At 40.9% G+C, this 26,643-nt stretch overlaps 2 protein-coding genes across 2 annotated transcripts; both read left to right on the top strand.

Annotated features, from left to right (window-relative positions):
• The first annotated feature begins 4,661 nt into the window (after window positions 1-4,661).
• Window positions 4,662-10,438, top strand: ap3s2 (adaptor related protein complex 3 subunit sigma 2). Its single transcript, XM_084541231.1, has 6 exons — window positions 4,662-4,838; window positions 5,500-5,591; window positions 6,126-6,237; window positions 6,776-6,847; window positions 8,098-8,205; window positions 9,106-10,438. The coding sequence occupies exons 1-6, from the start codon at window positions 4,770-4,772 to the stop codon at window positions 9,229-9,231; spliced, it is 579 nt and encodes a 192-aa protein (XP_084397357.1). The 5' UTR covers window positions 4,662-4,769; the 3' UTR covers window positions 9,232-10,438.
• Window positions 10,439-10,535: 97 nt separating this feature from the next.
• LOC311486021 (aminopeptidase N-like) lies at window positions 10,536-26,504 on the top strand. The gene is made up of 22 exons (XM_084541766.1): window positions 10,536-10,545; window positions 16,739-16,815; window positions 17,052-17,780; window positions 17,923-18,065; window positions 18,382-18,518; window positions 18,663-18,789; window positions 18,913-19,067; window positions 19,477-19,590; window positions 20,222-20,365; window positions 20,762-20,827; window positions 20,996-21,061; window positions 21,158-21,333; window positions 21,830-21,906; window positions 22,057-22,190; window positions 22,612-22,667; window positions 22,746-22,893; window positions 22,996-23,087; window positions 23,248-23,358; window positions 23,583-23,750; window positions 24,743-24,883; window positions 25,251-25,332; window positions 25,444-26,504. Exons 3-22 carry the CDS (start codon window positions 17,182-17,184, stop codon window positions 25,594-25,596), a joined length of 2,889 nt encoding a protein of 962 aa, XP_084397892.1. The 5' UTR covers window positions 10,536-10,545; window positions 16,739-16,815; window positions 17,052-17,181; the 3' UTR covers window positions 25,597-26,504.
• The last annotated feature ends 139 nt before the right edge of the window (window positions 26,505-26,643 follow it).

Raw genomic sequence — 26,643 nt, 5'->3', positions numbered from 1 at the left:
ACTACTAAAATTGGGTTAAGAACTGTCCAATGCATTATTAAAATCCGGAAGGATAGTGGGGAACCGTCATCTTTGAGGAAAAATTTGGTCGGAAAAAAATCCTGATTGACCGTGATCAGCGATAATTAAATGTTTGGAGAAATCAGATCAAAGAAAAACAACAGTAGAACTCAGGGCTATGTTTAATAGTGAAAGTAAGAGCATTTCCAGGGAACTCAAGGGATTGGGAGTGAACAGCTGTGTAGCCTTAAGAAAACCGCTTATCAGTGACTAACTGGGAAAAAAATGCTTCAATTTGCTAGGGAGCATAAAGATTGGACTCTGGAGCAATGGAAGAAGGTCATGTGGTCTGATGAGTCAAGATTTACCCTGTTCCAGAGTGATGGGGGCATCAGGGTAAGAAGAGAGGCAGATGAAGTGATGCACCCATCATGCCTAGTGCCTACTGTACAAGCCTGTGGGGGCAGTGCTATGATCTGGGGTTGCTGCAGTTGCTCAGGTCTAGGTTCAGCAACATTACGTGATCAAAGAATGAGGTCAGCTGACTACCTGAATATACTGAATGACCAGGTTACCAGACATTGTGACATTGCAGAAGCAATGCCACAGTGAATTTGTGCTGTAATCAAAGCTAAAGTTGGTCCAATGAAATATTTGAGTGTGTGACCTTTTCTTTTTGGTGGTGTCATTTTTTGGCCAGGCAGTGTATATTTCCCTGCATTCACATGTTGTCAGAGCTTCAGTGTGTCACATACAGTTAAATGATCAGCATCCATGATCTGTGCAGAGCTGTGCATGAAAAGAAGCAGGTAATGAAGGAGATTATGTCCTCCTTAAACCTGTTTACAGGAGAGTTTCTGAGCCTGTGCAGAGTTTTCAGTGCTTGCATACACATTTTTCTCTGGATTCTTGGAATATTAATTGATCTAAATTCTCAGTCAATATTAATCAATCTTTATTTATAGAGCACTTTAAAAACAACATGGATGCCCAAAGTGCTGTACACAGAAATGGGAATGTATAACACACACAGAAGAATTAGAAATAAGATTAAAATCATAAAACAGACAATATCAACAATAAAAGCCAATGTGAGGAGGAAGAGAGGATTTAAAAAAGGAATGTGCAAAGGTAGGTTGTTTCACAGTTTGGGGTCAGTGACCGAAAATGCATGGCCACCTCTCAGCTTCCTCTTTGTCTTAGGGACAACCAACAATGACAGACCTGCCGACCTGAGAGAGAGAGAGTGAGGGAGCGTACGGCTGGAGTAGGTCAGACAGATACTGTGGAGCGAGGCCTTGAACACATTTAAAAACAAATAAAAGAATTTCAAAATTAATCCAGAAACAAACTGGGAGCCAAAGAATTGCCTCTAAAACTGGGGTAATGTGTTCTTGTTTTGTGGTTCCAGTTAAAAGTCGAGCAGCAGCATTTTGAAGCAGCTGCAGTCGAGGAAGTGACGTCTGACTAAGCACAACATGTTTTGCACAAATGGTTTCACTTAGGCTCGCTGTCTCAGTTGAAAAAAAAAAAGAAAAAAAAAAAAAAAGAACTTAACCACTGATTTAATCTACGCATCAAATTTGAGATCACTGTTGAGTCTTAAACCAAGGTTTGTTGCTGTCTGTGTCAAATGTTGATTTAAAGGCTCCAGATCAGCATGGACCTTGGAGGCATCACTAGGCCCAAACAGCATGACCTCAGTCTTGTTATCGTTTAAGTGTAAAAAATGCATGGCCAGCCATGCCTTGATTTCTACAAAGCACTCTAGCAGTCGGTTTGCAGAGCAATCATCTGTTTGTTTAAGTGGCACATAAATTTGACAGTTATCAACGTAAAAATGGAATGCAATGCTATGTTTCCGGAAAACTGATCCAAGAAGATGCAAGTAGAGGGAAAAAGTATAGAGCCTGATTTGAGAGGCGCTGCATTGGACTCAGCAACACCAGCCTTCTCCTGTGAGAATGACATCAGCTTCCTCAACGAACTTAATAACTGCTTTGGGAGGGTTGTGGTACTAAACAACACTGCAGGAAAAAAAAAAAAATCGGTTCCTCGCCCAGATGAGGAAGGTCAACGTCCGGAAAGTAGCGGGCCCAGACAACATACCAGGAAACGTGCTGACCAGTTGGCTGGGGTTCTCACAGACAATTTCAACACCTCGCTGCATCAGGCTGTGGCACCAATCTGTTTTAAGACTGCCACAATCGTACCAGTACCCAAAAGAAACACAACCTCCTCACTCAATGATTACCCCCCCCCCCCCCCCCCCCATGATGAAGTGCTTAGAGAGGCAGGTAAAGGACCACATTATCTCAGTGTGTGCAGGTGGGAAAAAACGTCTCCAGTGTCATCTCCCTGAGCACCGGATGCATTTTCTGCGTCGGATGAGGAGAGTAAACCTACCCCCTCCCATTCTCACCACCTTCTACAGAGGTACTATAGAGAGCATACTGACCAGCTGCATCTCTGTCTGGTCATGGGCCTGTCGTGCCTCCGGCTGGAAGTCCCTACAGATGGTGGTGAGGACAGTGGAGAAAATCATCGGGACGTCACTTCCTCCCATCCAGGACATTGCAAAGAAACACTGTCTGAAAAAGGCCCAAAACATCACCTCAGACCCCTCACACCCCCACCATGGACTGTTCTCGCCTCGCTGAAACAGCCAGGTTCAGCCATAAAACTGCTTAACGCGTTATAAATAGTTCCCCCGTCCTCACCCACCCACTCCTATTACCCTGCAATTAAAATATGCAATAATATTTATCTACAATTTTAAGTTTTTTATATGTATATTTATTCTATTTTGTATATATAATGTTTCTGTCAATATTCCTGCTGTGGTCTGAGTCGTTGCACCAAAATTTAATTTTGATGAAAATCTAAATGACAAATAAAGTCTAACTCTAAGTCTAAGCAGCCCCGGCACAGACACAAAAACTTCTCTTGTTCTGTGCAATTTAAGACTAATACAAAAAAAAAGTGTGAACCACTGAACTCTCTACAGTCTCACAGAGATCTCACACAGATTTGTGAACCCCCTTCCCACTTTTAATTCTGACTCTGTTTCATTGTGATGCCCCTTTTATATCCCATCATGTTACTACTCTGTTGCCAATCAGCCTTATTAGCTGCAGGACCCGGGTGTTTTATTTTAACATTACCCAGCTTCTCCAGTCTACTCACTACTTCTTTTTTTTTTTTTTTTTTGCAAGTGGCTGAATGAAATATTCAGAGTTTTTGTGGGTGCAGGTTCAGCTAGTAACATACACCTTTGAGGAACGCTGTAGCTGAAATGAATAAATTCATTCTGTTCACCCACTCAAGCCACTCAGAGATTCCCGATTGCATCCTCACCTGTGCTCACCTGATTCCATTCTCCTCATCACCCACTGCAGTAGGTTATTTAAACCTCCGGCTCACATCGCTTGCTTGTCAGGTTGGGTTTGGTTTGTGTGTACGTACCTTTTATTCCATGGTTGTCTTCATGTCTCTGTGCTGGTGATATGTTTTGGGGTTATTTGTCCTTACATGTGTACTTTCACTTGTACCATTCTTGTGAAAGCAGCAGCCCAGAAACCACATGGCCTGAACTGATAAGAAGTTGATGGAAAAAGGTCACTGTGACCTCACAACACATGTTCTGGACCCAGCAGCGGTTTTTAAGGCGGGGCGGCATTTTTTCATGACACAAGGGGGGCGGCACGAGCACTTGGAAAATAAATAAATAAATAAACCTGCGCCGCTACATGGTTTTCTATTATCTGTCATATCACTGTGCGGGGAACTCGCAAATTGGCGCCCCCTGCAGCTGCAGGCGCCCCTGCTAGCTGAGAAGGTGCAGTGCAGAGAAACTGTGTTTGACAAAGGGAAAGGCAAAAGGGAGGGGAGCGCGGGGGACAGTTCACCTCTGGGTCTCTCCCAAATTGAACGGACGGGGGGATCCGCTGTATAAAATTGCTAAAGTCAGTTACACCTTGACTTTCTTCCATATAACGCACATTTCATTCATAATTTTATAAATACAGGCCTATAATTCCTGCACGTTTTTGTTTTTATGAATTGTGTGAAATGGCCAAATAAAAATAGGTAGATAGATAGCCTTTATTGTCCCATAAGGAAATTTGCTTCCACAGTGTGTCACAAGAAAAACACGAAACAATTGCAATTTCAGGGGCACTTCTAAAATATCTTGGAGCATCCTCTGCCACTGGTCAGGATGAGCCACCCACCTCCCCTGCTAGACAACACCTGCCATCTACCTACCTATGTTGGAGGTGGAGATTGTGCACCTTAAAAAGTGTGTTTCCTGTTGTAATTGCAATAGCTGAATGACTGGATTCTCTTACGTGTGATTTGCAAATGTTACATATTGAAGGATTTGTGCAATTGAGAAATATAAGTTTCTGTTTCGTTTATATTGTTATAATAAAACGGCTGTGTGTGCAAAATGTTATGTTATTTCTTTTCGCTCGGAGGGGGTACCGCCCGGGGAGTAATTCAGTGTAATAATACTGATAATACTGTATGTTGCAGCAGAAAAGTGGCTTCTCAATTGGAAATGCCTCGATATTTTATCCCGGGAACAAACGGGAAGGGTTTGTTTGAGGTCGACTGCTAAACGCGGTGACACAACCGGAAGTTAGCATTCGCATCATCCGGCAGCTGAGAGGCCGTTTAGCGGTTAAGCTAACGTCATCCAAATAGCTAAGATTACAATATTAGCGTACTTATTTCTCACAGTGATTGGATAACTCCAAAGAATAGAGATGATTAAAGCCATATTGATTTTTAATAACCACGGGAAGCCGCGGCTGATCCGGTTCTATCAGTATTTTGTAAGTATTTTAGTAGTTTCTGTTCAAAACATTAGCATTTTCGCACTTGTATTGCTAGCAGTCAATATTGGATTAGCCTTTGACACATATGAAAGAAGACAAAGTCTTCGTGTTGTCAAGTGTTCTCTCTAAATTACAGCTTCCTAAAACGGTAGCTTATGCTAACTTGCAGTGATGTTGGCAGATTTCTGGTCTCACTTCCCCCTTCTTTCTACTTTTTAGCCTTCTGTTTCAAATGATGGACTTTTTAAGCGTAATTTAGCTGTAAATAATAATTATCAAACAAAACGTACCACATAAGCTTTGTACAAATTCACTGTCTCCTTTTAAGATCATTCTTGATGTGTTCTGTGGCTGACACTCGTGCCTGTATTACACACGGAGAAGCCTGAAGCCAGTGTAAACATCAGAAGCTCATTATTAATGGCTTCTCTCTTTGATTACTCAGATCTTAAATAATTACATTTGCACAGTTTTGGGTGAGGGAAAGAATTGAGGCCCTAAATTTGAAATTTTTTGCTTTATATTTTTAAATGTAGTGCTTAGTTTTGTTTTTATCTGATCCAAATGTAATCGGATGTGGTGGTTATCAAAGCTCTCAGCTTAAACATTTTCTGTGATACACATTTATAACTTGAGTCTGTAACGTGCTTCCTTGCAGGCGGAGGACATGCAGCAGCAGATAATTCGGGAGACTTTCCATTTGGTATCTAAGAGAGATGACAACGTGTGCAACTTCTTGGAGGGTGGAAGGCAAGTAGTGTTTGCTCTAATCCTGTTTGAAGATTGCATTCTGACATATATGGATAAAGTAGTTGGCAGCTCTGCTCTATGTACATCTATGAAAGGCCCAGACATGTTTGTTAGTGGAGACACTGTCAGAAAAGCTGCAGGACTGGTTTTGTTTATCATGTGCGTTTTGTAAGTAAATATTTGGCAGAGACTGAGAGGGAGGGCTGTTATTTGAGCTGTGACATGTTACGACAAAAAGCTGGACTGGTGGGAAAAATGGCCGCACATTTTGGGTGGATTTCTGATATCACTTGCTGAGCCAGGAGTTGACTGTAGCTGCAGTTGCATGTCTTTAACCATTAGATGGAGGCAAACACACAAAAATCAGAGCCACTAAAATTACTCCTCAACTGTCTGTTATTAATCTAACTGTTCAATTTATTATTTCATTGATTTATTATTTTGATCAAGTAGACCTGTCATTTTGCTTTAATACACTCTGCGTAAAGCTAGACCTGGAGTATCTCTTAATATTTTTTTTTTTTCTGTTTTCAGTCTCATTGGTGGCTCCGACTACAAGTTGATCTACCGACACTACGCCACTCTGTACTTTGTCTTCTGTGTGGACTCATCTGAGAGCGAGCTCGGCATACTGGACCTGATCCAGGTCAGCTGCTGCTTTGTAGAGTTGCTCCGTAGAGACATTTAGTATGTGATTTTAAACCACATCCCTGTAGCACCCTTTGTTTGCTCTTACAACCGTCCAATTTTGGATAGTTGACACTTGAAATTCTCTGTGGAGCTGCCACTGCTGCAGAAGCTGCTTTGCCACTGGATCAGGAATGATTTTATTAGTCTGTTTTCTAGGATGATCCGGGAAATGAAACCTGTTCTGCTGTTGATACCATGTCTCGATAAGACATGAGAGCACGGACTCACAGATACAGCCGTACGAAGTGCTGACGTATTTTCTTTAATCAGGGCCAAAATCTGTTTTCACATCTTTATTGCTTCCGTGGAAAGATTTGACTGTACTTGCTAGGTTTGATCTATGACCGTCATTGCTCTGCTTCAGCAGACTTACAGTAAACAATCAACGTTAACATCGAATAATACAGATCTCATGTGAAATTCGGCAATCCCTGAAGTATACTTCTAATCCTAAAGTATTTATCTTTCTGACGTGAACATTTTCTTCATTGTAGGTGTTTGTGGAAACGCTAGACAAATGCTTTGAGAACGTCTGTGAACTGGACCTCATATTCCACATGGACAAGGTGAGTGTAGGATAAAGGAACCAGTAGCCAGAAAAGACTGGTTGGACAAAACTGGTTGGTCTGTTTTGCTTTTTAATTCTTTTTATATGGCGAAATGAATTTATAACGAAAGGAATCATTAGTTGCTCAGAAGCACTTTGACCTAGACATGGATTAGCAGCACAAAATGACCTGATAAAACATGCTGTAGAAAGCAGCTGAGGGAAATTAACCAGATAAATGGAGATCCCACAATAGTGAATAATTTCATCCTCCTATTTATGTGTACTGCGCTCCCCCTCTAGCTCAGCTGGCCAAATTCACATACCAAAGCACCAGCAGAGTGTGCGCACATACTACATGGTGCCAAATTAACCCCATACTGACTCCTTGGTGTTTACTGTGCATGTGCAAACTCTAAAGCCACAACTTGCAATAAATAATGAATTATTTAGAATTTACTGAACATTTCAGCTAAGTGGGAAATTTGTGTTTTCTGAGCCTCAGAGAAACACGACCTCAGGGAAATGTACCGTGTAGCAGTGTTTTACTTTACCACACTGTCAGCTGCTTTTCAAGAACAGCTGCACAGCTCCTCTTCTTAACATTTTCACCTCAGAAATGAGAAAATACTATATATATATATATATATATGTATATATATATATATATATATATGTATCTGTTTTGCAGGTTTTTTTCCCTTTTTTTGCAATAAATAATGAGAAAAAATCATCAGTATCATCCTGTAGAGATTATTCATGATTTGGTTTAGCAAACTGCGCAGGGGCTCCTGCATAATGAGCTTTTGTGTTATTCAGGCTACAACACAAACTGAGGTAGAAGTGTTGCTGCAAGAAAATCAGACACATTCACTGCCATCTTGTTTGAATTTTCCCAGCAGGAAATTGATGTCATGTGGTGCACTGGGGTTTGGCCAGAGGAATGTTTCCGAGATGCAACTCAAAATAATTCTACTTGTGAGCAACCACGTTTGCTCTCATAGAGCTCTGCTCGTTGATCAACGCCGTATTGTAAAACTTGTTATTTATACACTTGTGCAGGATTTTGACATAAACTTACAAGTGCAGATGGTGTTTTTGGCCTGCTGTAGTTGAGGCCTGCAGCTGACTGCATTTTCATTTTCCCTGAAATCATTTGCAGCCCACTGAAACTGAGCTGCGAGTGAAAGTGTCTTTCCAGAGACGGCTGAACTCTCCCAACAATAGGCACCACCGTGTATTAACTATTGTGTTGCACTCTTCCTGCAGGTCCATTATATCTTGCAAGAGGTGGTAATGGGAGGCATGGTGTTGGAGACCAACATGAATGAGATCGTAGCTCAGGTGGAGGTGCAGAACCGAATGGAGAAGTCAGAGGTCAGAGATTTTATTTCAACTGGTTCTTCAAAAATACAGCTCCTAAAATGGTCTTCAGTTAATCTAACAATATTCTTCCAAATATCTGTCAGAACAAGAGGGGATAAGTTCAGAAAAATGTATAAACACCCTAACCCCATCTAGATTCATCTTACATCTTACATTCATCATACAGCTTTCAAAGCTTTTAAAGGTCTTTCTTTTTTTTCTTTCTTTTTTTACACAGTAGAATGCCACAAGACTTGTTAACAGGTCTTCACACCTTTAATAATAGAAATCCAATCCCGCACCCAATGTGGAAAAAAACCAAAAAACTAGGACCCAATTGAAGAGTTACCTGAGCTCCGCCAGACTATATACACGTCAAGACCTGATCCAAAAAGACCCTGACGGAGAAAAACACTGACGCAAACAACTGCATGATGTGCTGTCCATTAATGAAATCAATTACCAACCAGCCGTGTTGGTAAAAGGCAGCATAAAATAAATATGAATAATAATAATGATCCTGTCAGAGTAAATGCAAAGAGATAGGAGCTGAAATAACTTGTGTGTGGAATTCTAGTAAACTGAACCTCTTTACAACTTCTGCACCAACAACAATAGCTTTTAAATGAAAGAAGCTCATAATACACACATACACACACTCGAGGGACTTGGGACATATTAACGCAAAACTAAGATCCCTGCTGGTAACCTAAGAGCCATTCTTATTCAGTTCCTTAGAAGTGGATGGACCTGCGAAGGTGTGTAATCATTAGAAAACTATACACACAGTATGGAAGGATTAACACTACAGTAGACAAACATTTTCATTACAACAGCATTAAAGGAGACAAGATTAGACAGAGAAGGATTCCATGCACAGAGGGTTTAAAGGTGTTCTCTGTTTTTTTGCAGGGAGGTCTCTCAGCGGCCCCCGCTCGCGCCGTCTCTGCCGTGAAGAACATGAACCTGCCCGAGATTCCCCGCAACATCAACATCGGAGACATCAATATCAAAGTGCCGAGCCTCTCCCCGTTCTGAACGGCATTCCAGCTGTGCTCCGCGGGTCTGGGGAGCTACTGATGCAGTCCTCCTCCACCCAGCTGCGCGGTCAATACTGAAAACACTGTCTTTTTTTTTGGTTTATTTTGTATAAATGTACTATAGAAACACAGCAGCTTACTCTCCCCTTCATTCCAATCTTTTCTCGTGTACGGGAGATAATCTGTGGGTTATTCTGCTGTGTACATGCTACAGATGACGAAGGGTTTGCACAATAATGTAAAGTTTGATTCTAAAAAGCATAAAGTGTAATCTTATTGTTATATGTATTTCATTCTTTTTCTCCTTTTAATTTCCTGCTGTTTCCAAATGAACTGTCTTATCCAGTGTGTATTTTATTGTGAAGCTCTTCCATATCTCCGAGGCTCATCAGCAGTCGTACTGAGTACGTTTAGAAAAAACATTCCCTCGTGTCAAGAGAGAGTTTTTTTTGGACTCCTTTCACTTTTCTGTAGTACGATCTTTTGGCTTCTATTTTTTGGCTGTAATTACTCAAACACCGGCTTGCTTATTGTCCCGATTTATTTTGCCTTCCCTGTTATATATTTGGGCTCTGACATCCTCGTGATTTGTGAATGATGTTATTGTTCTCCTGGGGGCACACTGTGCTCAGTGCAGACTGAATGATATTCTGTTCAAGCCAAGTTTTAATGTGGTGTGATATGATCTTTCCAACATCTGTTTAGAAAGGCGTCAGACAACAGTAACTTCATCCTTCTTTTTTTATTTGTGTCTTGTTGGATGTATTTAGTGGTCAGATTAATCAGATACAGATACTGTTTGTAGAGTTTTGTCATGAAATCCTCTCAAGACTTTCAAGGTAGGAGACTGGTCTCAGTGTCAAAGACATTTCTTGCCAAGGTTAATTAAATTAATTAAAATATACACGCCTGCTCTTCCTTCATCTCATATGAAACAAACTGGCAGTGTGTCAGCAGGTAAGCTGAGTCACTCTGGTGGAACGGCATCATGTGGAACTTTTATCGGAGCGCTTTGAGCACTGTATCTTTTTTTTATCTTTTTTTTTTCTGCTCAACCACAATGAGGTTGCAGTCTTGTTGATACAGCCGCATTCTTTCAGTCCCCCTTCCCACTAATTTTGGATCTTTGGGGAATTGAAAAAGTTCTTCCCTCCCTACGTCTGCAGGAAAACCTGCTATAGCTCTCACCACCTCCCACTTCCACCCTCGTAGACTGTGAGTGTTTCACATCAGGCAGGGATCAGTCCAGCTCAACTTCTACATCTCATGCAGACTTAAATCGTGCAGCGGACGTCTAGCCACACAGGGTTTGGTATGTATTGTTGTGCCCATGTTTGGCATGCATCTCTCCAACCTGTTGCATGCTAAACCACTCTTTGTGATGTATTAAAGTTGCGTCTTTGTCCATAGCAGTGGTTCTGTAATAGTCTGCTCATAACAGCTCTAGTTAAATGGCTGTTTGTTTTTTTTGTTAGATAAGTTAGTGTGTGAATCAACCATAGACAGATACACGCAGAAAATGAATCAGTCTAAATTACAGGCTTTTAAAGATAGCAAAAAGCATTCTCTCTTATTCCTCTTCATCCCGTTACTTTGGTCTCACCCACAGTGAAGTAACTTACAGTGCAACAGTGCTGTCACTGTAGTTTGTAATATGTTTATAGCACTTGCGCAATGGAGTTGTGAAATGCCTGTTTTGTCAATTAGGGAAACGTCGTTGTGTAGCTATATCCAAGTTGTTCATTCATACGCTGTGGATTTATTGGCTGTCTCTCATCATCCAGTGCAGGCTGGGATTTGAATTCTGCAGCTCCAGCAGCTGGCTGCAGCTCATCTGAACTGTGTCGAGCTGGGAACACCCAGTGTTGATGGAGAGGGTCACAGGTTCATGGGCAAGCACAGCGGTTGTCCAAGAAGCTGTTCAAGAGTGCTAAAAGGCATTTTACCATCACACTCTTGAGATAAGTTGAACTTCAATGATGGAAGACGGGAAATTGGTTGAAGTAGCAGAGGAAAAAGTGTGTGAGAGGACACTAAAGAAGAGTTGTTGTGTTGTATTTCCAGATGTTAGTGGTCCTGTGTGAAAATCAGAATTCTTCTACAGTTGCAGGTTTATTTAGATTTTTTTTTAAACTCCCCTTGTTGTACAGAACATAGTCTCATATTGACATGAAGCACAGGAGTTCACGTGCTGGTTTTCAATAATAACACTTGCAGGGAAGTCAAGAGGAGAGTCTGTTAAAATCACACCATGAAATAGGGGAGGTCACGTGGCTCTTTGTTGTCATTTTATTACTCCATGAATGTGACTTTGGGCAGCCAAGATAAACATTCCCACTCCAAAGATTATCCCACTCTCCTCTGTCAGGGGAAAGTGCTAGTGAATTGTTTGGCATATAGTGCTTACTAATTTGCCCTAAAGAGGCATTTGAGGCATTAGAAATGTTTTATTTAACTGACTAATATGACTGACTATACCTTGCATACTGACTTTACTTACAGGTTAATTTTGTTGTGCGGCACTCAATGCTCACTGAAACAATGTAAAACTACTATGAATAGAACAAGCTCATGTCTATTAAATATTTTCCAACATAAAATGATAGCTCCACAGGCTACATGTTTTACAAAAACACAGTTAAGATTTTAAACAAATTTTATGATTCTGTTGTACCTTATACAAATGTAATGTCACATGTGTAGTAAATGTTCTGAAAATCTAGCTAACTAGCTAAACGGCTAAAGGCTCACTAGTCTGTGAAGTAGAGGAAGCTAACATTAGCTAAAGCTAAATGTAGCTAAAGCTAGCTGATTTATTTACTAAAGCTTTGATACATAGCGTTACACATTAGTGGTGATTTAGTTTATTTTATTAGTCCCATACTGAATCACTAAACATACAATACAATATTAATGGAGAAGGAAAGACACAACTAAAAAACGCCTACAATGCTAACTAGCTGTCAAGGCTAACTTTCGTTTCCTACTTAATCAATTTATTGCGTAATTCATTAATTATATTGTTTTCAGTGTAAATATGTGTAGCAGTTTAACATAAAAGCTGTAAATAATCCACATGAAATGTTCTTAAACAAGAAGGCTATTATTTTCTTTTTGCATTGCAAGGGGTGTATTCAGAGGCAAGTCTGAAGCGTTTATTTGGCTTCTGAATGGCCTTTTTTTTTGTCTTCAACTAAATAGTTTCTGCAGTTTCTCTACTTCACGGCAGAATATATATTACATAATTACAAGAAAACCCTTCAAAAGTAATTGGAAAATAGCTCATAATTCTTGTTTGTCTCAGACACTGCATGGCAGTAGCACAGACAGAACGTGTATTGTTGAGAGTGAGACATCACAGAATGTCTACCTCTGGGTAGTTTTGGCCTGCATCACTTCCAGATGTTGCACCTGTAGAGAGAGTTCACAAACCACTGACTGTGCTGGATCTTTGGGTGTGTATGGGTGTGTACGCATGTTTTATTTACATACCGTGTGTATAAATGTTTTCTTACCTCTCTGGGAACTTTTATGGAATAAACACCAATAAAGTCCTCATGGTGACTAAAGTCCTCATCAGGCAAAGCGAAATATCTAAAAGCCATGCGGGTAAAGGCAAGGGTTAAAGTGTCAATTGAGGTTGTGGTTGGAAAACCAAGAATTATTGGGCATGGACAATAGAGTCAGCCTCTCATTATCAGAAGTATTATAGGTTATCATTGTAATACATCGTAGGTTTAAGATTAATCAGTAATTTTGTAATATCCAAAAACATGTAGGGGTGTGAACAGAAAACATATTTTGGATTTTCACAGAACAGGTACTACCTTGTAATATGCATATTTTATAAAGAACCTTCTGTTTTTCACTAGTTTTTCACTCTATCAAAAAGACCAATTACCTTTAAGGAAAGAGTCATGGCACATCGTGACTAATGTCGTTTGCAGCCTCAGCACCAAAGCTATGACAGTGAGAAAGCCACGACCCTTTGTGTTAATCACTTACCAGCATTTATGACTGCAGAAGTTGTAGTTTATTTTAAAGTTACTTATCACTAAATGGTCAGTCATTAACTGGAATGTGAGATTATAACTTTCAGCTCTTCATCTGCAGAAAATGGTCACTCAGTTGTCATCACATGGCGAATGTGGGAGTTCAGCGAAGGTCCAAGATCAATACAGTAATACTAAACCTACAGTGTAAACACAATACAAACTATGTCCTATAACTAAGGTCTCATTGAGGTATCAAAAACTTATATTCTTGTTTATGTATTCGCTGTACATGCTCTTTAGGTTCATTGGTGATTCTAAATTGGCCATAAATGTGCATGTGAGTGTGAATGGTTGTCTGTCTCTCTTTGTTAGCCCTGCGATAGACTGGCGACCTGTCCAGGGTGTACCCCGCCTCTCGCCCGATGACAGCTGGGACAGGCTCCAGCAGACCACGTGACCCTTAAAAGGAACAAGCAGTTATAGAAGATGAATGAATGAATGTATTCGCATACATTAATAACTCAAATAAAAAGATATTGCAAAAGAAACTCATAAAATGTAAAATATGGAATAAAAGGCCTGATTAAGAACAGATAAATCAGCTGATGTCAGTTTACTAGGTCTGCTGACATTATGTTATTACTGGCATTACGGGGCGTTTCCCATACACTCCCACATGTACAGTACAAAGATTAGATGATGTTGAGGAAACACATGCACATGCCACTAGATAGGAAGGAAAAGAAGAAATGTGGGAGAAAGGTTAGTCAAAGCCTTGCGCTTTAAATGCTACAAGTCACAAAGGTTGTAGTAGGCGCTCAGTAAACAAGACATGATTAGTATTTGCTTTTATGGGTTTTAACTGATAGTTAAATAAATTATAAATAAATACATTTCATTAAAGATTGCTTCTGGCCTTCTGGTTGAACACTAAATGCTGGTACAGCAAGCTAGGTTAAAAAGATTAAAAGGATAATATTTTATTGACTTTGCAATTGATACCCTCCCTAAACTTAAGAGGACATTTATGGTCTAATAGACAAGATAGAGCTGTGTAAAATGTCAAGCTGCATGTAATATTAACACAGGTCATGACGACAGATCAGTTGTAAATGTTGCTTACTGATAGAACAAGTAACCCGAGTCGGTTCATAATGTTCTGATGTGATCTCCATCTTAGTCGTATTGTTTTTGCCTTTGCAGTAGCTAACTCAGTTTGTCAAATGACATGAAGAAATTAGTTGGACAAAAACGTCAATTGGAAGACGTTAGAAGTTAGACAGTTGATCAGCAACATGATGGGTCGTAGATGAATATTAATATTTAATAAAGAACAACTGAACATTTTGAGAAGTACACTTAAATAAATTTCCCCCAGTTTGATATTCTTCTTGTTGTGTTTGGGTCAAAATTGACAGATTTCAAGCTAAGATACGAGATATATAAAACTCAAGTGATGGTTTCATTTAATTTGATTCTGCATCTAAAAAACAAAAAAACAAAATAAGACAAAAACAAATCTCACCCGGCACAGAATAAATATATCTGTGTGTTTCTGTGGGGTTAGGGTTTTATTTAAATTTTAATCAAACTTGACTCAGACTCTTTCTCCAGTTGGTTGTGATCTCAACTGTATCCCAACTTTAGTCATATAAGATAAGATTAGATTTTATTTTTCACATGCACAGTTATACATAGTACAATGCACAGTGAAATGTATTTTTGTACTTGCAGCCAGGAGTAAAAAGTACTACAGTAAAACAGTAATAATTGCACATAACACACCAGGTAAACAATATAAGTGTAAATGTAAAACTGAGAAAAATAAAATAAGATATAGACTGTAATATACAATATAGACTGTAAACTCGAAATGTAAATTAGAGTTTACTCATATATACATATACACACACATTTGCAGTATTGATAACAGCTATGTGACTAAAGTTGGATTTTGAAGTCTGTATTTACTTCATAAATACAGATAATATGTTTATACAGATTCCTATTTTGTGCTTTACAGGACTGGAAAACATCAGACCCTGAGAACATAGCAATGAATTAGCCTGTTAGCTTAGCCCAAGTAGCCAGTCGAGACATTTTCAGGCAACCAGAAAATTTTACAAATTAAACAAACCAGATATGCCAGACATGTCAGTTACTGAGCCATGTGCACTGGTCGACAGAATTATGACTATCAGACCGAGTCAAGCCAATTGTTTCCTCTATTTCCGGACTTAGTGCTGAGTTAACCAGTTGCTAGTGCAGCTTTATATTTGCAGAACTGACATGAGCTTGGCATCAGTGTATTTAACTCTTGGCAAGAGATTTCATAACAAGTTTACCAAAATGTAACTTCGAAGCAAGACAAAAGTCATTTTTGAAGTTGGAAATATCATTACCTATTCTTGCTAAATTCAGTTTGCAAGGTTTCTGTAGCCATAGCCTTATTTGATACCATGTGGTAATACATTTTGGTGAACTTTCAGCAGGCATTAAGGAGCATTTGCAAGCAAACAGCAATGATTGTTGTGTAACACACATTACAATAATCATTTGGAAGTGCATGATTCCTGGCAAGGGCAGGCCAAATAAAGGTGGGGGGAGAGAGCTAAGTCGGGGATGATGAATACTTTGGTTAAAATGGACTGCAAGATGAGGGTGGTAATGGAGAGGAGGAGGGTTGTGCAACAAAGGGCTGGCAAGAGTTCAGTGCGGAGAACAGACCGGTTGATGCAAATGTTGTACTGAGACACAGTATGTGCAGAGTGATTTATGGCACTGATAGACAATGTCCAGGCCAGAGAAAGGTGAGGCAAGGAAGTGGTGACTGAAGTGTGGAGAGCCAGCTGAACAGGAACGAACGGCAGAAAAGGTACTGGTCTTCTCCAGAGACTGCTCACAGATATCACTGGAGTTGAGGGCTTCATTTCATAAGGTCCACTTTTAATTTTCTTTGGACAATATGCTGGACCTCAAGAATCTTGAGGTTAGAGGGACTGATGATGGAAGCCGGGAACTGGGTGGGATTGTTGATGTTTGCCAGATCTTCATGTAAGGAACGTTGCAGAGCAGGAATTGGGTTTATAACAAAAAGTGTTGCAGTGTGGAGGATTCACCGGAGATTTGCAAAAAAAAAAAAAAAAAAAAAGCAATGTGGAAACTTGGTCTCTTGTTGCTTGTAGCTGAGGTGTCCAAAAATGACATGGACCGGCTCTTGTTCTGCCTTATCCAAAATATCATTGCCAGAATTGTACAAAGCTGACGTGGTTAGTTAAAAAAAAAAAAAACATAAAAGATCATTCTTAGCACAATTTCACAATGCCACACCAACAAGGGATTCATTTTTTGTGTGAAGGTACTAAACTAAACTTTATCCAGACTGATTCAGTGGATTGCTAAACTTGCCGTGTTGTGGCACTTTGTGTTGCTTGTGTTGTGAGTGGTTAACGACATCACAGTAAAGTATTATGCCTACTCATCCTCTTTCTACTCCCACATGTGTCGCAGTGTCCCGTCTGTTTCCACTCTTCAGAGGACCAGGGAATATTAGCAGATGGTTTTATCCGAGAACCTCTACACGAGCTGTATGGAAGACTTTTCAATTAATATGATTATACGAACTCCCTTTTATGCTGATGTTGACGAACTTCAATCTGGAATACCATTGTGTATTAAAATATGACAATCATACATTATCTGGTGGCACATAGTGTGAACAGCTACTACATAGATTGAAAGATGCTTGATATTTATGAATCTGAGAAATGCCAAGCCATGGAGCAAATAACCAAGGTCTTTCCATCTTTTCATTTCTCCGTAGGTGCCATGAAAATGTCTTTTTTGCCATGTTAATAGCTCAGCCATTAACTGAGCAGGGAAGAGCCCGCCTGCGCTGGACAAACACAGACTGAGATCCTTCAGAGATCTGCACTAACCCATCTGAATCAGACATGGGGCAAGTCTACTATGTCAGCAAAAAGATGGGCCTTGGGATGCTTGCGCTGGCGGCCTGCGCAGTGGCTACAATTATAGCTCTTTCCATCGCCTATGATAAGGAAAAGGCCAAGAATCAAGGAAAGCCTGCAGGTGGAGAGACAGATGGCACCAACGTGCCTACAACTACCCCATTCACCCCAAAGGAGCCCTGGGACCACTACAGACTTCCAGACTCCGTCGTCCCTGTTTCTTACAGTGTGACCCTGTGGCCCCGGTTGGAGCCCAACGAACACGGCATGTACATCTTCACTGGGAACTCAGAAGTGATCTTGAGATGCATGAAGGAAACAGACCTCATCATCATCCACTCCAACAAGCTGAACTTAACTACCTTCAATGGGCACTATGCTAAACTGAATGGCCTGAGTGGAACCACTGCGCCAGGCATAGAGAAGACTTGGCTTGTGGCGAAGACGGAGTATCTGGTTATTAAGCTGCAGAGCAGACTAGCAGTCGGAGCATCCTATCTACTTCGAACCGAATTTCGTGGGGAGCTGGCAGACGACCTGGAAGGCTTCTACAGGAGTGAATACACCCAGGGAGGTTTGAAGAAGTAAGAAAATACATAGCGTAGCATAATGGTGGAGTGTGATAGTTCACGTTCATGGTTCAAATGTTCCTCTTCGCTGATCCTCAGAGCATGCAGCGTGATGAGTGCCTGTTTTGCTTTCATGCTTAATTTGAACATTTCGCAGAGTTGTCGCCACGTCGCAGATGCAAGCGACGTATGCCAGGAAAGCCTTTCCTTGCTTTGACGAACCGGCCATGAAAGCCGTCTTCAATGTCACTATCATCCACGACCGAAGCACGGTGGCTCTGTCCAACGGCATGGAAAAGGGTTCGTTTATGAAACACAGAACATTCAGATTCTTGCAGCTTGGTTCTCTAAGAAAACTGTATCGATACAAAAGCACATAAATGAAAATAGGAATTGTCTTTGTAACACAGCAGGCAGTGCAGAGCAAGTATATTTCAGAACAAACAGTAACAACATGTTTAAGACGAGTGATAAGCTGTCCTTTATGTTATGAGATGTCTCTCTGTTGTCTTTGGCAATGTTTTATTGTAAATAAGTAATAACCTTCAATGTGTTTGAAGAATAACTGTTAATGCTAACAGAGGGTCAAGGTTTAACTTTTCCTCTCTGTGCTCAGACGTTTCAGAGTCTGTCAAAGAAAGCGTGCCTGTCCGAGTTACTACATTTGAGCCCACAGAGAGAATGTCCACATATCTACTGGCATTCATCGTCAGTGACTTTGTTAGCATTAACTCAAACCGAAACAATTTGTTGGTAAGAAACTTTGTTTTTCACATTCATTTAAATTACCTTCGGGCGAAGTAATTCCTGTGAACAGAAAGCTGAAGAAAGAAGATTTTCCTATTTGAATATGTTATTTTAGACTTTCACTTTTTATTTATTTATTTATTTTTGTAGATCCGAATCTGGGCTAATAGAAAAGCCCTGGCTGAAGGGCAGGGGAGGTATGCTCTTAATGTTACAGGGCCGATCCTTCAGTTCTATGAGCGCTACTACAACACGTCATATCCCCTCTCTAAGTCAGGTGGGTCAATTAATCAACATGCTGCTGAAAACCTTTTCTTGTGAAGATATGTTTTGGCTATTTGGTGGTTCATCTAAAAGACATTTGACTTGTATTTGAATATTTAATCCTCGTTCTCTGTAGATCAGATAGCTCTGCCCGATTTCAATGCCGGAGCAATGGAGAACTGGGGTCTGATCATGTACAGGGAAACGGCCCTGCTCTATGACCCCGTCCTTTCCTCCACTGGAAACAAGGAGAGGGTCGCCACTGTCATCTCCCACGAACTTGCACACATGGTATGCTATTGTGTTCCTTCCAGATTTCAGTAATCATAAAGTACAACATAAATTACGTTAAAATAAAGGGTTGGGATCCAGACATTCATTCAGATGCAAACTCATTTCTCAATTATGTAAAAAAAAAAAAAAACTGTTTATTCTCAACCTCCCATTGCAAAAGCACATGACAAATCATCACACTGGGACAAGTTAACCCTGCAGCCCTAAAAGCATAATATCGTAAGGGATATGAAGTCCTGTGCTTAGGATTTTTTTTTCTAATCCCCCGCTGATTCAGTGTTTTGTTTCCTTGGAGCTGAACTACTAATGGAATTGTTGGTCGGTTTCACAGAAACGTTAGCTGGGAATGTTTACTGAGGTGTCACAGTTTACTATGGCATAACTTTTTATCTTGTGTTTTTTTTAGTGGTTTGGCAACCTGGTGACTCTGCGTTGGTGGAATGACCTGTGGCTGAACGAGGGCTTTGCTTCGTACGTGGAGTACCTCGGGGCCGACTACGCTGAGCCCACCTGGAACATTGTAAGAGCCGTGTTCAAAGACTTCATAAGAAACACTGATCAGCCACAACATTAACAGACAGGTTGAGTAAATAACACTTATTATCTTGGGACATTACAATGTTCTGCTGGGAAACTTTTAGATCTGGCATTCATGTGGATGTTATTTAGACATGTACCACCCACCTAGACCAGACTAGACCAGGCACTCCCACCCCATAGCAATGACATTAATGGATGGCAGCAGCTATCCCCAGCAGGATGCAGCCTGACACAGACATACACACAAAAATAGTTTAGGAAAAACTAAAAAAAAAAAAAAACATGACAAACAGCACAAGGTGTTGACCTGGCCTCCAAATTCACTAGATCCCAAACCGATCAAGTATCTGTGGGATGATCCACAGAGGCCCCTCCCCTCAACCCATAGGTGCCAGACACCACAGGACACCTTCAGAAGACCCATGTCCATTCTCTAAATAGTCACAACTGTTTTGGAGGCACAAGGGAGACCTACACAATATTAGGAAGGTGGTCATTATGTTATGCCTGATCGGTGTGTGCACTATTCGGTTTCATGGAGCGACAACCTTTCACAGGCACTGTTAACTTAGAAAGCTTGGTTTCTGTCTCACCTCTCTGCTTGGCTGCAGAAAGACCTGATCGTCCTGCACGACGTGCAGAAAGTGTTCGCTGTGGACGCCCTGGCCTCCTCCCACCCACTGTCCCGCAGAGAAGAGGAGGTCAATACTCCTGCTCAGATCAGTGAGATGTTCAACACCATCTCCTACAGCAAGGTGTGCTCATCTGAGAATTTCACACAGTGTTTGATACAGATACACATATTTTGCCAATCATGCCCTTCCACTTTCTTCATTGTATGACAGACCACATACATAAACCTGAAGCCCGTGTGATAGAAATTCTCAGAAATGAGGCAGGCACCGTGAGACCTATGACCTATGAGATTGCTGTAATTTTAACAATTTTATTGTTCTACTTTAGCCGATTCATTTCTTTGTTCAGGAAAACATTCAGCATGACTTTCACTTTTGAGTGTTTAACTCCATTGTTACAGTCTTGGCTGTATTCATTTCTACTGGGCGCATATTACACAATCAGGGCAACATCTTGTTTTCAAATTAGCCCTAGACTGAGTGTCAGGAAGTTCAAACCAACTGAATTGTTTTCAGGGCGCGGCGGTGCTCAGGATGCTGTCAGAGTTTCTCACTGAGCCTGTGTTTGCCAGAGGACTCAGTGTAAGTATCACCTCCGATCCCTACTACTGCCACTCTGCGTGATTGTGAGTGTGTCAGCTTTCTGGTGGTCAGCCTGCGTGCATTACAACCACAGGATTTTCCAGGTTGAGCTGTCATTTCCTGTGTCCTGTGACTCACACACTGTTCCTCTCTGCTTTGCCTCTTCAGTCCTACCTGAACACATTTGCCTTCAGCAACTCGGTTTACACAGACCTGTGGTACCATCTCCAACAGGTTGGTGCAGATAAAAAACAAGTTACAGATCTGCACTGAAGGATTTCGCCTGGCTGTGTGTGATTACGCCAACCTCCTGCTCTTCTCTGTTGTCAGGCAGTTGAAAACACACCAGGCGTGCATATTCCCCACACTGTTGAAAACATCATGAACCGCTGGACTCTCCAGATGGGCTTCCCTGTGGTCACTATTGACACCCGGACGGGAAGCATCACGCAGAAACATTTCCTGTTGGATCCAGACTCTGTAGTTGAAAGGCCCTCTCAGTTCAAGTAGGAATTAGTTTCACCTTATCCTGTAAGTTCCATGTAGATGATAAATAAAAGAAATTTCCTCCTGTGGCTAAACGCTTAACCAGATAGAGCAATAAAAACTTTTTGAAAAACTGACAATACAGCTTTTTAGACCCACAATACAATGACAGTTTCGCAAGTTAGCACGCTCACATGTTCTACTTGTTCCACCAAGCACTAAATTTAGTTGAGGCTGACAACAGTATCATTAGTATAAGAGCTACTGGACACATTTTAAATTGATGGTGCAGCTCAAAGGAGACACAAATGTGTGCACCACATTTTTATGGCAATCCACCAAACATCAACCTCAGGGGTGGTGCTACAGGAGAAGTCTGAGTGATCACCAAAGTCAGCAGGTTTCATCCTCTGGAGACCAAAAGTATTTGAAGCAAATTCCATGGCAGCTGATGCAGTAGTTAGACACAGATGTCCCGTCTTTTCATTTCCCACCTTTATCTATGTCTTTGTCCAGTTACACATGGTTTGTCCCTGTTAAATGGATGAAGACAGGCGTGGAGCAAGAGCAGTACTGGCTCCTTCAAAAGGAAGGTACGATCACAGTAACTCCCGCTGCACTTTTATGTTTGCTCTACATACTTGAGTAGGAAATAATTACCACTTATACCAGATTAGAAAAGTTAAGGACAGGATTAGGTTAAATAAATATATTGTATGTCTTACTTTCATGTTTCTGACCAGACACCCACAGTGAGATGAGAGTGTCCGGATCGGACTGGTTGTTGGCAAACACAAAAGTATCCGGATACTTCAGGGTGAACTACGATCCTGACAACTGGAATCGTCTCCTCTCCCTGCTCAACACAAACCATCAGGTAAGTCACATACCATTCACTGATGGCTTCATTTGTGCTTTATGTGCTTTTTTTTATATTAATACAGAAAACATACAGTATACATGTACATTTTTCTCTTGAGTCATTGCACAGTTGGCGTCTCCAGCTAGTCGTCACTCCACCTTTGTGGTCTGTATGTTCTAATAAGCCACAAAGGGGAAGTGTGGAGCCTGTCGGGGGGAAGCCTGGATCTGCAAAAAAGTACATTTGGGTTTTATTCACTTCAGCTAGAACTCAGTTTCCGCTTTGCAGGGAGTTTCTAATTTTTACCAGTCAGAAGGTGGCTTAGTTAAATGTCATTCTTTCTAAAATACGTGCCATCTTGTGGGCTTGGTTGCCTTCGTATGTGATATTTTAATATATACAGTATGTGTTGTTTTTTTTATGTCGTTTCTCTTAGGCTTTACCAGTCATGAACAGAGCACAGATCATAGATGATGCTTTTAACCTTGCAAGGTAAAGAAAAACATGTGTTTCAAGTATCAAACACTTCACATGTTCTGTGTGTGCAAACTGTTTGTTTCCCATGTGCAGAGCCAAAATAATAGATACGGCATTAGCTCTGAAAACTACCAAGTACCTGTCCAAGGAGAGAGATTATATCCCTTGGGAGTCAGCTCTGAGGAACCTTGACTACTACATTCTCATGTTTGACCGCACTGAGGTCTATGGAGCGCTACAGGTTAGCACCGCTTTGCTATAACTAATTATTCTGATGCAAACAGGAGGGGAAGTGTAAAAACAACTGGCCGTACACACTTTTGTTGGTATATTTTTATTCCAGGCATACCTCAAGAAACAAATACAGCCGCTTTTTGAGTACTTCAAGGAAATGACAGCCAACTGGTCCAGAGTACCTCAAGGACACACTGACCAGTAAGAACTAACAGCATATACTATATATATATATATATATATATATATATATATATATATATATATATATACATACTTTATTTCTTTTTTTATCAGAAAGCATAGGCTTTACACATACTGGATAGTGTTTCACAGTTTTCTCAATCATCTTCCTTCTCAGGTATAATGAAGTCAATGCGATCGGGATAGCCTGCAATACAGATGTGTCTGGTTGCAGGGAGCTGATCAAAAGCTGGTACAGACAGTGGATGGAAAACCCAGATCACAACCCGTGAGTACAGAGAAGCTTCAGCAGTCAAGCAGAGCAGTTATTTTGTGTTTTTTTTGTGTGTGTGTGTGTGTGTGTTTTTCCATAAATATCACTTCTACTGTTTGTATAATCTGTATTAAGTTAGCAATCTAGCCATGTACACAACAAATGTGTGTTGTTTGAGGTCTGAGGCAATGCTTTTTGCATTTGCTAATCACTTTCTCCTTTGCTTTATGCAAAACCAGGATCCACCCCAACCTAAAAGCCACAGTTTACTGCAGAGCCATAGCCTTCGGCGGTGTAGAGGAGTGGGACTTTGCTTGGAGAATGTTCAAGAACGCCACCCTTGCATCTGAAGCCTCCAGGCTCAGGTCGGCCATGGCCTGCGCCAAAGCGCCTTGGCTTTTGAACAGGTGCGTGCAACGTGCTATATATCAGAGTGTCTCCTCCATCATGCTGCATTGTGAATGACACACTCATCTTTGCCTCCACTCTGCAGATGTACAACAACATAACCTGTTTTTTTCAAGACACTAACTTGATTGTTTAGAATTAAATTCACCTGATTTGTTGACTACAAGAACAATAGCCATTTGACAAAGGTTTGCTGTGGATCGACAACACGCAGAGGTGTAGAAACAACACTAGTACAAGAGCAAAACAGTAAAGGTGTATGTGGGTGGATAAACTAGTGTCTTGCGCCGAGCCTTTCTTGTTGTTTGGGGCAACATCTCCAACTCTCCTGATTGTGCTTTACAGAATGCTGCTGTTGTAATTACGAAATTCATATCACTAGCCGTAGAGGAAATTAAGGGATGTGTGAGTCTGCACAGCACTCATCACTCGTTATCTTCTAGAGCGTTGCAACTGTGGTAGGAAGCACCTGGGTGAAACTCTCCAGGTGCTTCCCACAGTGCAACGACATGCTGGTGAGTCTGCACACCGCAAACAAAATTGTGAGAGTGAACACAAAAGCTGTTTTTCTGCAATGTCGCTACTTATATCTATTCCAAAGGAAATCCACCTAAAATGAGCTACCGCTGACTAACGTTAGCCACCGTGAGCTAAAGGCCCTACCAGGCCATGAGCAACAAATCCCTTTAGTGTGTTGATCAGAGCAGTTGTGATTATTTGGATATGAATGTACCATACGGTTGTAATGTTAGTTAGTGTCACTATTGACATAGTGTTTCACTATTCATGCTAATTCAGCTGCTGGACTGTTGGACTCTCTGTGCTACAAACATTAGTGGTGGCTATCACTAGCAACGTGCACAATATCTGTGTGTGTTTCTGTGTAACTCACCTTTTAGCTGATCTCAGAACACATGAGGTAAAATACATTCTGTGTTAAAGTAAAGTACATCTAACCAACGCTTTTTGTTTTGGGAATCTGTTGAGCCAGGTATCTGGAGTACACTCTGGACCCAACTAAGATCCGCAAGCAAGATGCCACCTCTACCATCCAGTACATCGCCCGGAATGTTGTGGGAATGCCGCTGGCCTGGAACTTCGTCAGAGAGAGATGGGATTACATTTTCCAACAGTAAGAGCTCTCTCTTCACAGTCAAGCACTGGTTAAGGGATTAATTAAAGACTGTTCAATACACAAAGTCAGGTCTCGGCCTAGTGTAGAACAGGCGGAGGATGTCTTAGTCGGAATGTAATGTTTTTAAGGGCACATGTTGCTCTATTTTTGCTAAGGTATGTATTTGTTAGTCTTTGGCAATTCATCACCTAAAACCTTTGTTTAAGTGATGATTTCGTTGCAGCTGTTTCTGAGGATTTGCAGCACGTCCACCGCCAGACTTTATTTAGGAGTCTCCTGCTCACACAAATGTTTATCTGGTGTTTTCCTTGCACAGAGCACCATATGCACAAATTCCTCTGCTGAACTGCACACTTTGTTTTAGATATGGAAGAGGATCGTTTTCCTTCGCTAATCTCGTCAACGGAATCACAAAGCGATTCTCTACAGAGTTTGAGCTGCAGGAGGTATGCAGTCCACACAGCCACTATCAGACAAACTGTTACTCCCTCGGGGTATTTAGAGGGAAAGAAATGTGAACAAATTCAGAAATTCTGTTTTTTTGTTTCTTTCTCCAGCTGAAGAAATTCAAAGAAGATAACCTCCATGTTGGTTTTGGCTCAGCCACCATGGCCCTGGAGCAGGCCATAGAGAAGACCACAGCCAACATCAAATGGGTGAAGGAGAACAAAGCTGAAGTGCTTAAGTGGTTTACCGAGGAGTCCACATGAGAATGAAGAAGGTCAACAATGACACTTTTTTTTTTTTCAGGAACGGATGACAGTCACTATAATTATTACAACAGCAAAAGCTCTTGCAACAAAACGCAGTCTAACTGTTGTGACGCTTCTCTGGACATCAGCTTCAGTGGAAAGGAAGACAGTGTATTTTTATTTTCTCAATACTACATTATAAATTGATGCTTTTATACCTTAAACACGATGCCTCGGTGCACTTGTAGAAGAGCAGCTTCATAGGTCATTGGCAGTAACTCTACAAGTGGCTAAAAACTGTGACTGTTAGCTCTGATCATGATGTGACGTCGACTACGTTCGCCGCAAGCTTCGTATTGCATTTTAAATTGATGTATGCTTACTATATGTGTGTGTGATTATCTACGTGTGTTAGTCTCCGCTCAGCAAACAGCTCTTCCCGTCGTCAGTGGTTTGATTTTCCTGTAGCTTCTTCCATGTCTGCAAATCAAGACTTTTTTTTTGTAAATGAAATAATAGTGATATTAATTAATAAAGTCAGGTCAAGTCATTCCTACCCTTATTGTTTTCCCTGTTTAAGACTTACATCAATGCTATACAATCCCAAGCTTTTAAGGTGAGCGTCATTGTGCAATCATCTGAAACCTACTGTATTTCCATTTGCACCTAGGAATGTGTACAGTTGTCTCCCCAGGGCTTCAAGGGGTTAAGTAGCTTGCTATATATAGGATGACAGAACATCCTATGAGTGGGAGGATTTCTTAAGAATTTTCTCAAAATACTTTGTTACAATCCGACTCATCTCAATGGGAGTATTACTCAGCAAGCAGATGTATAGCAGAATGCAAGCTTGCATTTTTAACACTTGAATCAGATGAAATGAGAATAGTCTGTCTCTCCTGACGCTCTCTTTTAAAAACAACACCTTTCTGCGTGGGTATACAGAATGCATACTTATGCTCTTCTGGGAAAGCTCAGTGAGCATTAAAACAGACAAACTTTTTCTAGTTTCTTCTTGTTTGAAAACAGATGTTATGACACCGAAAGTCAAGGGTCAGAACATGG

Source organism: Chelon labrosus (genome assembly GCF_963514085.1).
Source record: "Chelon labrosus genome assembly, chromosome: 3".
NCBI classification, from domain to species: domain Eukaryota; kingdom Metazoa; phylum Chordata; class Actinopteri; order Mugiliformes; family Mugilidae; genus Chelon; species Chelon labrosus.
The sequence above is the reverse complement of the archived record's forward strand: the minus strand, read 5'-3'. Positions and strand labels throughout refer to the sequence as shown.

Excerpts from the sequence above, each read along its gene's own strand:
- ap3s2 (XM_084541231.1), top strand. The coding sequence starts at position 4,770 with ATGATTAAAGCCATATTGATTTTTAATAACCACGGGAAGCCGCGGCTG. Across the intron at positions 5,592-6,125 it reads AACTTCTTGGAGGGTGGAAG|TCTCATTGGTGGCTCCGACT; the intron begins GCAAGTAGTGTT and ends TTCTGTTTTCAG. Across the intron at positions 6,848-8,097 it reads TCATATTCCACATGGACAAG|GTCCATTATATCTTGCAAGA; the intron begins GTGAGTGTAGGA and ends CTCTTCCTGCAG.
- LOC311486021 (XM_084541766.1), top strand. The coding sequence starts at position 17,182 with ATGGGGCAAGTCTACTATGTCAGCAAAAAGATGGGCCTTGGGATGCTT. Across the intron at positions 18,066-18,381 it reads GTCCAACGGCATGGAAAAGG|ACGTTTCAGAGTCTGTCAAA; the intron begins GTTCGTTTATGA and ends CTCTGTGCTCAG. Across the intron at positions 22,894-22,995 it reads AGGTCTATGGAGCGCTACAG|GCATACCTCAAGAAACAAAT; the intron begins GTTAGCACCGCT and ends TTTTTATTCCAG.